The 11,780-nt window shown below is 41.5% G+C and overlaps 1 protein-coding gene across 1 annotated transcript; it reads left to right on the top strand.

Annotated features, from left to right (window-relative positions):
* The first annotated feature begins 165 nt into the window (after window positions 1–165).
* Window positions 166–10,257, top strand: cbr1 (carbonyl reductase 1). The gene is made up of 7 exons (XM_062430771.1): window positions 166–225; window positions 2,281–2,395; window positions 4,268–4,437; window positions 5,853–5,960; window positions 6,671–6,879; window positions 8,033–8,086; window positions 9,565–10,257. The coding sequence occupies exons 2-7, from the start codon at window positions 2,283–2,285 to the stop codon at window positions 9,736–9,738; spliced, it is 828 nt and encodes a 275-aa protein (XP_062286755.1). The 5' UTR covers window positions 166–225; window positions 2,281–2,282; the 3' UTR covers window positions 9,739–10,257.
* Window positions 10,258–11,780: the final 1,523 nt, after the last annotated feature.

Below are 11,780 nucleotides of genomic sequence, written 5' to 3'. Positions count from 1 at the left end.
GTGCATCTTCATCTATATCCAGGATTCATGTCGTTTCTCATGTGCATGTTTCCAACCATAGACCACGTGGTTTGTGTTGTTTTTCCGGGTCTGCGCACCGGATCTGCGCAGTGAGGCTTAGTTTCCTCCTCTTCGTCTATCTCTCTCTCTTTCTCTTCTTCTCCCATTTTGCTCTCCAGCTTTCACTCCTGCAGCTTCACTCTGCACCAGAACACCACACTCAAAGTAAGTCTCCTCACTTCACCTTTAAACTACAGTCATTTACCAACGTGCTTTAATTTAAAATGTGCGTTTTTAGTTTCTACAATTGAGCGAAAGTGTGTTTTAGTAATTTAAATAAACGCGCACGTGAACTTGTTAGTGTTATATAACGTGAAACAATGATCTGATAACAGCTGTCCTCTCTTTCATTGAGTTATGTAAACATGCATGATTACACATTATGCAACCTATAACTACTGCTGTTATATGACTATGTATTAACACCGTTTTGCAACAATCATCGTGCAGAAATAGTCAGTTCATAATCCCAGTAAAACCAGTTCATATATTGAAGTGTGCATTAGGGCTTTAAGGTCACACAGTGCAGATCTGCAGGTGTGACTGGGCACTTTCTGCAACTCATTTCATTTTATATGATTAAAACCTCATTTGTAAATTAAAGCCATGAGTATGTTGTGAGTTTTAGACCCACCCAGTATAAAATGTAATAATTAAAACGTGACTTTTATAACAGTTTTTGACATTTATCAACTTATCAAATGTTTAAAAAGTTCCTGTGTTTCATGGTTAATGCTATTTCAGCAGTAATTTGTCACTTTATTCCAGTTGTTTGTGTTATTACACCATTAAAAGTGGGATTTATCTCTGCTTTCAGTTCTCTGTCCCAGTTGTCACCATGACTCAGCAAATCTGATTTCACTTATCTCTCTCTCTCATGGCTCACTGATTAAATGAATCCCAGTAAAACCAGTTCATGTATTGTAGTGTGCATTAGGGCAAAGGTCACATAGTGCAGGTCTGGAGGTGTGACTGTGCACTTTCTGCAACTCATTTCATTTTATATGAATAAAATCTAATTTGTGAGTCATAAGTCATAAGTTTAAAAAAGCTATTTCAGCATTAATTTGTTTATTCCAGATGTTTCTGTTATTACACCGTTAAATGTGGGATTTATCTCTTTCCCAGTTGTCACCATGACTCAGCAAATCTGCTTTCAATCATATCTCCCTCATGGCTGACTGAAGAAACAATCCCAGTAAAACCAGTTCATATCTGAAGTTTGAAGTGTGCATTAGGGCAAAGGTCACACAGTTCATATCTGGAGGTGTGACTGTGCATTTTCTGCAACTCACTTCATCTTATATGATTAAAATGTCATTTTTAAAAGTCGAAACCATGAGCATGTTGTTAGTTTTAGAATGAAAATAGAAAAAAGTATAAATGTAATATATAAAACATGATTTTTGCTGCTGTTTTTGAGATTTACCAACTTATCAGATGCTTAAAAAGTTCCTGTTTTGTATTATTAATGCCAGTTCATCAGTAATTTGTTACTTTATTCCAGATTCTTCTGTTATTACACCATTAAAAGTGGGATTTATCTCTGTCCGTTGTCAACATGACTCTGCAAATCTGATTTAAATCATCTCTCCCTCATGGCTGACTGATGACACAATCCCAGTAAAACCAGTTCATATATTGAAGTGTGCATTAGGGCACAGGTCACACAGTGCAGATGTTGAAGTGTGACTGTGCACTTTCTGTCCCTAATTTCATTTTATATGATTAAAATGTCATTTTTATAGTTGAAGACATGAGTATATTGTTAGATTTAGACCCATTGTGAATAAAATGTAATATATAAAACATGACTTTTACTTCTGTTTTTGATATTTATCAATTAATCAGATGCTTAAAAGTTCCTGTTTTGTATTATTAATACCAGTTCATCAGTAATTTGTTACTTTATTCCAGACGTTTCTGTTATTGCACCGTTATGATTGGGATTTTATCAGTGCTTTCAGTTCCCAGTTGTCACCATGACTAAGCAAATCTTCTTTCACTCACCTCTCCCTCATGGCTCACTGACTCAGATCAACAGGTTAAACATAAACTGGCTTAACAGGATTTAAATCTGCATGTTTAGACACAGTTTCTGCTTTGAGAGGAAGTTTTTCAACTGTTAATGATTATAATAACGCTATAATAATATTCAATATGCAAGTTCATTCACTGATGTCTCTCTCTCTCTCTCTCTCTCTCTCTCTGTGTGGACAGCCATGTCTACCAAAGTCGCCGTGGTAACGGGCAGCAACAAGGGCATCGGTCTCGCCATCGTCCGAGCGCTCTGCAAACAGTTTCAAGGAGATGTTTACCTCACCTCCAGAGACGCGTAGGTTCTCCAACATCTGGTAACATCTGGACCAGGCTGATGTTTGTGTGTTTCCATTGATGTCACTGACCTGGAGCTTTTTTGGTGCTGCAATTAATGAATATTTGTATCATTTATTAATTAGTCAATTATTTTCCTGATGAATCGATTCATCATTTGAGCTATAAAAATGTTAGAAAAATGGCAAATGGCTGTTTCCCAAAGATCAAAATGCAACCTCAGATGTCCATGAACTAAAGAGATTGAGTTTACTATCGTAGGAAACTAACAAAAACCTCAAATATAGCTGGAACAAAAGGGTTATTTAATGAATACATGAAGGAAAGGAGGGAGGAAGGAAGGGAGGAAAGGAAAGAAGGAAGGGAGGAAGGAAAGGAAAGGAAGGAGGAAAGAAGGAAGGAGGAAGGGAGGAAAGACGGAAGGAGGGAGGGAGGGAGAAGGAAGGAAAGGAGGGAGGAAGGAAGGGAGGAAAGGAGGGAGGAAAGGAAATAAGGAAGGGAGGAAGGAAAGGAAGGAGGAAAGAAGGAAGGAAGGAAGGGAGGAAGAAGGAAGGAAAGGAGGGAGGGACAATGATTATTTTCCTGATTGGTTATTTGATCTATAAAATGTCAGAAAATGGTGAAAAAAATGTTGATCACAGAACGCAAATATTCACATTTAAGAAGCTGGAACAAAAGAATTTTAGTGTTTTTTCTTTTTAAAAATGAGTTTAAAAGGATTATTAAAATGTAATCAATTCATTTCCTGTTGCAGCTCTCTCTTTTATAGCAAATCTCACCTTTCTCACACAGTTTGATACAGTATTTCTTTTTTATAAACACAGCTATAAGCCTGATTTGTTATAAAATGTGACCAGTGAAAAGGACCAATTACTACATTAATACTATGGCCATTGTTATCTTAGTTTTAATATTATTTATTGTTGCTTTGTTAACTAGTTTATTATGATATAGATTTAAGATAACACCCAGGTCAAAGTTGCTTTTATTGTCTCCTAAAGAAGAAAATGATCTTGAACTGCTGCTATAAAATAGAGAGACACCGAATAATTAACTTAGAAATAAATAATTGTGCAGCTGAAGATTTAAAATAAATACAATGTGGAAAATACTGCATCTTTCTTTCCTCTGTCCTTCTTTCCTCCTCCCTTCCTCTTTTCCTTCCTCCCTCCCTCCCTCTTTCCTCCCTCCCTACATTCCTTCCTTCCTTCTTTCCTCCTCCCTTCCTCCCTCCCTCCCTCCCTCCCTCCCTCCTTCCTTCTTTCCTCCCTCCCTCCTTCCTTCTTTCCTCCCTCCCTACCTTCCTTCCTTCCTTCCTCCCTCATTTCCTTCCTTCTTCCTTCCTCCTCCCTCCTTCCTTCTTTCGTCCCTCCCTACCTTCCTTCCTTCTTTCCTCCCTCCCTACCTTCCTTCCTTCTTTCTTCCTTCCTTTCCTTTCCTTTCCTTCCTCCCTTCCTTCTTTCCTCTGTCTTTGTTTCCTCCCTTCCTCTTTTCCTTTCTCCCTCCCTCCCTCCCTCCCCCCCTCCCTCCCTCCCTCCCTCCTTCCTTCTTTCCTCCCTACCTACCTTCCTTCCCTCCTTCTTTCCTCCTTCCTTTCCTTCCTTTTTTCCTTTCTCCCTCCCTCCCTCCCTCCTTCCTTCTTTCCTCCCTCCCTACCTTCCTTCCTTCTTTCTTCCTTCCTTTCCTCCCTCCTTTCCTCCCTTCCTTCCTCCCTCCTTTCCTTCCTTCATTCTTCCTCCCTTCCTTCCTCCCTCCTTTCCTTCCTTCCTTCTTCCTCCCTCCCTCCCTCCCTCCCTCCCTCCCTCCTCCCTGTTTGTTTGTGTCCATGTTTTTTAATTTAAACTAAAGTGACGATACCTTTGTGATGTCACAGCGGTCGAGGTCAGGAAGCGGTTCAGTCTCTGAACTCCGAGGGACTGAAGCCGATGTTTCAGCAGCTGGACATCAACGACGTGAAAAGCATCATCGCCGCCGCCGCTTACTTCAAAGACAAGTACGGAGGAGTGGACGTGCTCGTCAACAACGCCGGGATAGCGTTCAAAAGTAGGATTACGCTGCTATATTCATCCATACATGCACTATATGTAGAAATATGTCATCATTATTACATTAATGCTGTTTGGAAATAGAAGCACTGCTTCAAAATGCATCATAGTTTCACTTCAACCATAACTGAGCTGAATTATTATGGTTAAAATGATAATTAGAAAAGAAAATAGACAATTAACCTTCCTGTCGTCTTCCCGGGTCAAATTGACCCCGTCTGTTTTGACTGTTCCTTCCTCCCTCCTTCTCTCTTTCTTTCCTTCCTCTCTCTTTCCTCCCTTCCTTTTTCCTTCCTGCATCCCCCTTCCTTCTTTCCTTCCTCCCTTCCTCCCTTCCTTCCTTCCCTCCTTCCTTCCTTCTTTCCCCTGTCCTTCTTTCTTCCTCCCTTCCTTCTTTCCTCTGTCCTTGTTTCCTTCCTTCCTCCATCCTTTCCTCTTTTCCTTTCTCCCTCCCTCCTTCCTCCTTTCCTCCCTACCTTCCTTCCTTCCTTCTTTCCTCCTTGCTTTCCTTCCTCCCTTCCTTCTTTCTTTTCCTCCCTCCCTTCCTCCTTTCCTTCTTTCCTCTGTCCTTCTTTCCTCCTCCCTTCCTTTCTTTCTTCCCTTCCTTCTTTCCTTTCCTACCTTACTTCCTCCCTCCTTTCATTCCTCTTTTCTTTTCTCCCTCCCTCCCTCCCTTCCTTCCTTCCTTCTTTCCTCCTTCCTTTCCTTTCCTTCCTCCCTTCCTTCTTTCCTTTCCTCCCTCCTTTCTTTCCTTCCTCCTCCCTCCTTTCCTCCCTCCTTTCCTTCCTCCCTCCCTCCTTTCCTTCCTTCTATCCTCCCTCCTTTCCTCCGTTCCTTCCTCCCTCCCTCCTTCCTTCTTTCCTCCCTCCCTACCTTTCCTTTTTTTCCTCCTTCCTTTCCTCCCTCCCTCCTTTCCTCCCTTCCTTCCTCCCTCCTTTCCTTCCTTCTTCCTTCCTCCCTCCCTCCTTTCCTTCCTTCTCCCTTCCTTCCTCCCTCATTTCCTTCCTTGTTCCTCCCTTCCTTCCTTAACTCGAGGACAACAGGAGAGTTAAAAATGAAAACTGCTCCACTGTACTCCATAAACGAACTAAACTAAATATAGACGTATTAATAATATATTAGTGATCTCCTGCAGCTATAACTGTGTTTTAAGAAGCACTCACTCATTCATCACAGGGTTAATAACGAAGCTTACGATTGGTTAAACTATTTAAACAGGAAGCAATTAACTTGCTCCATCTCAGCAGGCAATCAGTGCAGTTAATTATATGTTAGATATTTGAGTTTGAGGAGTGTATTTGAACGCACCGCGATGCTTTCAAACGTCAGAAAATGACATTGAGTGCTGAAGGAGAGTGTTAATAAGGAGGTGATGTCATGCCGACTCTTTTTCCTCTCTGTCTTTGTCTTTAGATGCAGACACGACTCCGTTTGCGGTCCAGGCGGAGGTCACCCTCAAGACTAACTTCTTCGCCACCAGAGACATGTTGACTCACTTCATGCCGCTCATTAAAGCCGGAGGTAAGGACACAGAGCTGTACGATCACGTCTGCTGTCTGAGAAGCTGCTGTCTTTGTGTCTTTGTGCCTGTTTTTTCTGTTTCATGTCTTTTATTTAGAGAAAGTTTCGAGAAATGTTTGAAATAATAGCAAAGTGAGCATCATACAGTTTCCTTCAGATGTCAAAATATAATCACCTAAGTCTCCAAAACTTATCTTTGCTGCTTTTCACGTGTCAGTAGCTCATCATGCCACTAAAGTTGATTAATTAATTGTTTGTTTGGGCTATAAAATGTTAGAAAATGGTGAAAAATGTCAATTAAAACGTCCTCAGATGTCTTGTTTCATGACCAATAGAAGACAAAATTCACATTTAAGAGGCTAAAATCAGAGAATTTCGATCATTTCTTCTTAAAAATATCAAAATAGTTGACGATTAATTTAAGAATTGGGGACAAATCATTGCAGCTGTAATTATAAAAGCTATCAGAAAATGACACTAAATGGATTTCTTTCTTATTTTCTTTGGTTTTGATTAAATTTGGTCACTATTAGTGAGCGCTGAGGCATGATAACACTCTATTAACACTCATTTAATGTTTCTAAAAGGTGAGAAATGATCAGGTAGTGAGAGAGACTGACAAGGCCTTTGTGTGTGTGTGTGTGTGTGTGTGTGTGTGTGTGTGTGTGTGTGTGTGTGTGTGTGTGTGTGTGTGTGTGTGTGTACTTTAGGTCGCGTGGTGAACGTTTCCAGCTTCGTCGGCTCCCGCACGTTGAACAACTGCAGCCCGGCCCTCCAGGAGCGTTTCCGCAGTGATGACATCACGGAGGACGAGCTGGTGGGACTGATGCAGCAGTTCGTGGACCAGACTAAAAAAGGAGAACACAAGCAGGGCGGCTGGCCCGACACAGCGTACGGTGTGTCCAAGACTGGACTCACGGTAATACTGACTGAGCTTCTTACTGTCTTTAATCATTGGTTCGTCTGTTGGGAGGAGTTTGGAAGTTGTAGCATGTGTGAAAAGCTGAATTAGAGAGATTTATATTATATCAACCTCTGTTTAAACTCTGATAGACAACAGTTATATTTACCGTGTGTGTCTTTAGGTGCTGTCCATGATCCCTCCCTTCCTCCTTCCTTCCTTCCTTCCTTCCTTCCTTCCTTCCTTTCCTTTTCTCCCTCCTTTCCTCCCTTCCTTCCTCCCTTCTTCCTCCCTTCCTTCTTTCCTCTTTTCCTTTCTCTCTCCCTCCTTCCTTTCCTCCCTCCTTTCCTCCCTTCCTTTCCTCATTTCTTCCTTCCTTCCTCCCTCCCTCCTTTCCTTCCTCCCTTCCTTCTTTCCTCCTTCCTTTCCTTCCTCCCTTCCTTCTTTCCTTTCCTCCCTCCTTTCCTCCCTTCCTTCCTCCCTCTTTTCCTTCCTTCTCCCTCCCTCCTTCCTTCCATCTTTCCTCCCTTCCTTCCTTCCTTCTTTCCTCCTTCCTTTCCTTCCTCCCTTCCTTCTTTCCTTGTCTCCCTCCTTTCCTCCCTTCCTTCCTTCCTCCCTCCTTTCCTTCCTTCTCCCTCCCTCCCTCCTTCCGTCTTTCCTCCCTTCCTTCCTTCTTTCCTCCTTCCTTTCCTTCCTCCCTTCCTTCTTTCCTTTTCTCCCTCCTTTCCTCCCTTCCTTCCTCCCTCCTTTCCTTCCTTCTTCCTCCCTTCCTTCTTTCCTTTCCTCCCTCCTTCCTTGCTCCCTCCTTTCCTTTCCTCTTCCTTCCTCCCTTCCTTCCTTCTTTCCTCCCTCCTTCCTTTCCTTCCTCCCTCCCTTCCTCTTTTCCTTTCTCCCCCCCCAATATATTTACACATGCTACAACCCTTGGAAGTTGCATCATGTGTAAATATACTGAAAAAGTCAAAGAAAGCTGAATTAGAGAGATTTCTATTATATCAACCTCTGTTTAAACTCTGATAGACAACAGTTATATTTACTGTGTGTGTCTTTAGGTGCTGTCCATGATCCCTCCCTCCCTCCTTCCTTCTTTCCTCCCTCCTTCCTTTCCTTCCTCCCTCCCTCTGTCTAAACTCTGATAGACAACAGTTATATTTACCGTGTGTGTCTTCAGGTGCTGTCCATGATCCTGGCTCGTCGTCTGTCTGAGAAGAGACCAAATGATCAGGTGACTGCTAACATATATTTATTCTCTTTCTGTAAACTCTTCCTCGGGCCTCGGGCTTGGATATCGAACTGTTGCCTCAAAAAATGATTTATTGGGAGCTTAACAGTGTGCAGAGCTCACTCCTCCTTTTTTTCCCCCTGCAAAGAAATAGAAATAGTTTATATCTTGTAGTTGAATTTGTCTGGATGTGCAAACACTTGTCTCTCCTCTGAAGAACTTTTAACCCTTACATACTACAGTTTACACAAATGGAAATAAAATGCTTTTTACTTCTTTTTTAACCTCCGTGTCGTCGTCCCGGGTCAAATTGACCCCGTCTGTTTTGACTGTTCCTTCTTTCCTCCCTTCCTTCCTTCCGTCTGTCCTTCCTCCCTCCTTCTCTCTTTCCTCCCTTCCTTCCTTCCTCCCTCCCTCCCTCCTTCTATCTTTCTTTCCTCCCACCTACCTTCCCCCTTCCTTCTTTCCTTCCTTCCTCTTTTCCTTTCTCCCTCCCTCCCTCCTTCCTTCTTTACTCCGTCCCTCCTACCTTCATTCCTTCTTTCCTTTCCTCCCTTCCTCCCTTCTTTCCTTCCTCCCTCTTTTCCTCCCTTCCTTCCTTCCTTCCGTCTGTCCTTCCTCCCTCCTTCTCTCTTTCCTACCTTTCTTATTTCCTCCCTCCATCCTATTTTCTTCCTTCCTTCTGTACTTCCTTCCTCCTCCCTCCCTCACTCCCTCCTTCTATCTTTCTTTCCTCCCACCTACCTTCCCCCTTCCTTCTTTCCTTCTTCCTCTTTTCCTTTCTATCTCCCTCCCTCCTTCCTTCCTTCTTTACTCCCTCCCTCCTACCTTCCTTCCTTCATTCCTTCTTTCCTTTCCTCCCTTCCTCCCTTCTTTGCTTCCTCCCTCTTTTCCTTCCTTCCTTCCTTCCTTCCTTCCGTCTGTCCTTCCTCCCTCCTTCTCTCTTTCCTCCCTTTCTTATTTCCTCCCTCCATCCTATTTCTCTTCCTTCCTTCTGTCCTTCCTTCCTCCCTCCCTCCCTCCCCTCCCTCCTTCTCTCTTTTTTTCCTCCCACCTACCTTCCCCCTTCCTCCCTCCTCCCTCCTTTCCTTCCTTCCTTCCTTCCTTCCTTCCTTCCTCCCTCCCTCCTTTCCTTCCTTCTTCCTCCGTTCCTTCCTTCCTCCCTCCCTTCCTCCTTTCCTTCCTTCTTCCTCCCTTCCTTCTTGACTCGAGGACAACAGGAGGGTTAATATATGTGCAAATGTACAAATTTGACCAGTGTTTATTTAAAAAAAATCAAAAACAAACATTATTAATGACTGATGGTAAATTAATTAATGTTAATTGGTGTAAAGACTAATATGAGTCAGAATATGAGCAGTATGCAAAGGGTTAATCAAATAAACACGTTACAACAACTTTAAAAGATGTATAAACAAAGTTAAATGAGACTTATACTGTGTAATATACTTCATAATTATAATAATATTATTTTTGAACAGATCTTGCTGAATGCCTGCTGTCCAGGCTGGGTCCGCACCGACATGGCCGGTGATAAAGCCCCCAAGTCACCAGACGAGGGCGCTGTGACTCCGGTCTATTTGGCCGTGCTGCCACCCGGAGCCACACAGCCTCATGGGAAATTTGTCTCTGACAAAGAAGTGCAGCCGTGGTGAAAGAGACCCGAGACCTGAGTGTGTGTGTGTGTGTGTGTGTGTGTGTGTGTGTGTGTGTGTGTGTGTAAGTGGGGTAAAGAAAGAGTGCCAGTGTTCCCATCTCAACACTAATTTTCTTAAAACTTCCAGATATATGTGATCACCATCACAATGTAACACATCAGGACATTATAATCAAATTCATTGCTGAATTTTTCTGAGGATTATAGAATTTAATGCTGAAACCAAAACTGGAACGAACATAAAACCAAAATTATTCCAGGAATCACTGGTGTGTGTGTGTGTGTGTGTGTGTGTGTGTGTGTGTGTGTGTCTGCTGGGACATAGTTTAACTCTTTCTAACTGCTGGTTAACCACTGATGTTTCTGATTAAACTCAACTTTTATTTTGCCTTTGGTTATTTTGAACACATTTATATTTTGTGTGGAGAAATGAAACTTTGCCTTCAATGCATTGGACTTTTTTTTTGGGTATGTTTTTCCAATATAATGCTTTTTCATCAAAGATACATTGCTTTTGTGTAAAAAAAAAAAATCAATCAATAAATGCATTTCTAAAAAAAGAAAGTTTGTCAAAATGTTCTCCAACACAACAGAATTGCTGCCCAAATAATATTAATGGGTCAATGAGGTTTTTTTGTGTCCATGTGGTTTATAGTCAAATTTAACCCTTGTGTCGTCCTCCCGGCTCAAATTGACCCCGTCTGTTTTGACTGTTCCTTCTTTCCTCCCTTCCTTCCTCCCTCCTTCCATCTTTCCATCCTTCCTTCCATCTTTCTTTCATTCTTTCCTTCCTTCCTTCCTTTCATCTTTCCTTCCTTCCTTCCTTCTTTCTTCCTCCATTCCATCATTCCTTCCTTCCATCTTTCCTTCCTTCCTTCCATCCTTCCTTCCTTCCATCTTTCCTTCCTTCCTTCCATCCTTCTTTCCTTGACTCGAGGACAACAAGGGTTAAAGGGGTTAAAATGTGAAAATAAACGTATGAATAACTTGCACACATCCTTTTTTTGTGGACCCTGCATCAAATTTCTGCTTTTAATCCATTTTGAGAGAATATATTAGAGGATTATGGTAAAAATGTCTAAGTGGTGTAACCATAAAAACTTTGTACCAAGTAATTCAACTTGCTTAAAAACAGTAAATTGTCAATAAAACACCATATCAACTAGTTTGGCATGATCTTACATCATAACTTTTATATTAAATAAAGGTAATGGAATACAATTGTTCTAAATATTACATTTACTTTGGGTTACCATGGAGATCAGGAAACATTTACATGTTTTAAATGAAGTAATTATTCGTATAATTTTACTTAAATACACTGTAGGTGGATAAATGTTTAATATTTATCATTCTTTTGTGGTTACTTCTTTTTCTTCCTTTTCTCCTCTTCTAAGTTCTTGTTCGTTCTTTCCTCCTTTCTCTCTTTCTTTCCTCCTTTCTCTCTTTCTTTCCTTCTTTCTTTCCTTCTTTCTCTCTTTCTTTCCTCCTTTCTCTCTTTCTTTCCTTCTTTCTTTCTCCTTTCTCTCTTTCTTTCCTCCTTTCTCTCTTTCTTTCCTTCTTTCTTTCTCCTTTCTCTCTTTCTTTCCTCCTTTCTGTCTTTCTTTCCTTCTCTCTTTCTTTCCTTCTGTCTCTCTTTCTTTCCTCCTTTCTCTCTTTCTTTCCTCCTTTCTCTCTTTCTTTCCTGCTTTCCTCCTTTCTCTCTTTCTTTCCTGCTTTCCTCCTTTCTCTCTTTCTTTCCTTCTTTCTCTCTTTCCTCCTTTCTCTATTTCTTTCCTTCTTTCTCTTTTTCTTTCCTTCTTTCCTCCTTTCTCTCTTTCTCTCTTTCTTTCCTCCTTTCTCTCTTTCTTTCCTTCTCTCTCTCTTTCTTTCCTTCTTTCTCTCTTTCATTCTTTCCTCCTTTCTCTCTTTCCTTCTCTCTCTCTCTTTCTCTATGTCTTTCCTTCTTTCTCTCTTTCTTTCCTTCTTTCTCTCTTTCTTTCTTTGCTCCTTTCTCTCTTTCCTTCTCTCTCTCTCTTTCTTTCCTTCTTTCTATCTTTC

This window comes from Scomber scombrus, chromosome 12, assembly GCF_963691925.1.
Source record: "Scomber scombrus chromosome 12, fScoSco1.1, whole genome shotgun sequence".
Taxonomy (NCBI): domain Eukaryota; kingdom Metazoa; phylum Chordata; class Actinopteri; order Scombriformes; family Scombridae; genus Scomber; species Scomber scombrus.
This window is presented reverse-complemented; position numbering and strand designations above follow the sequence as displayed.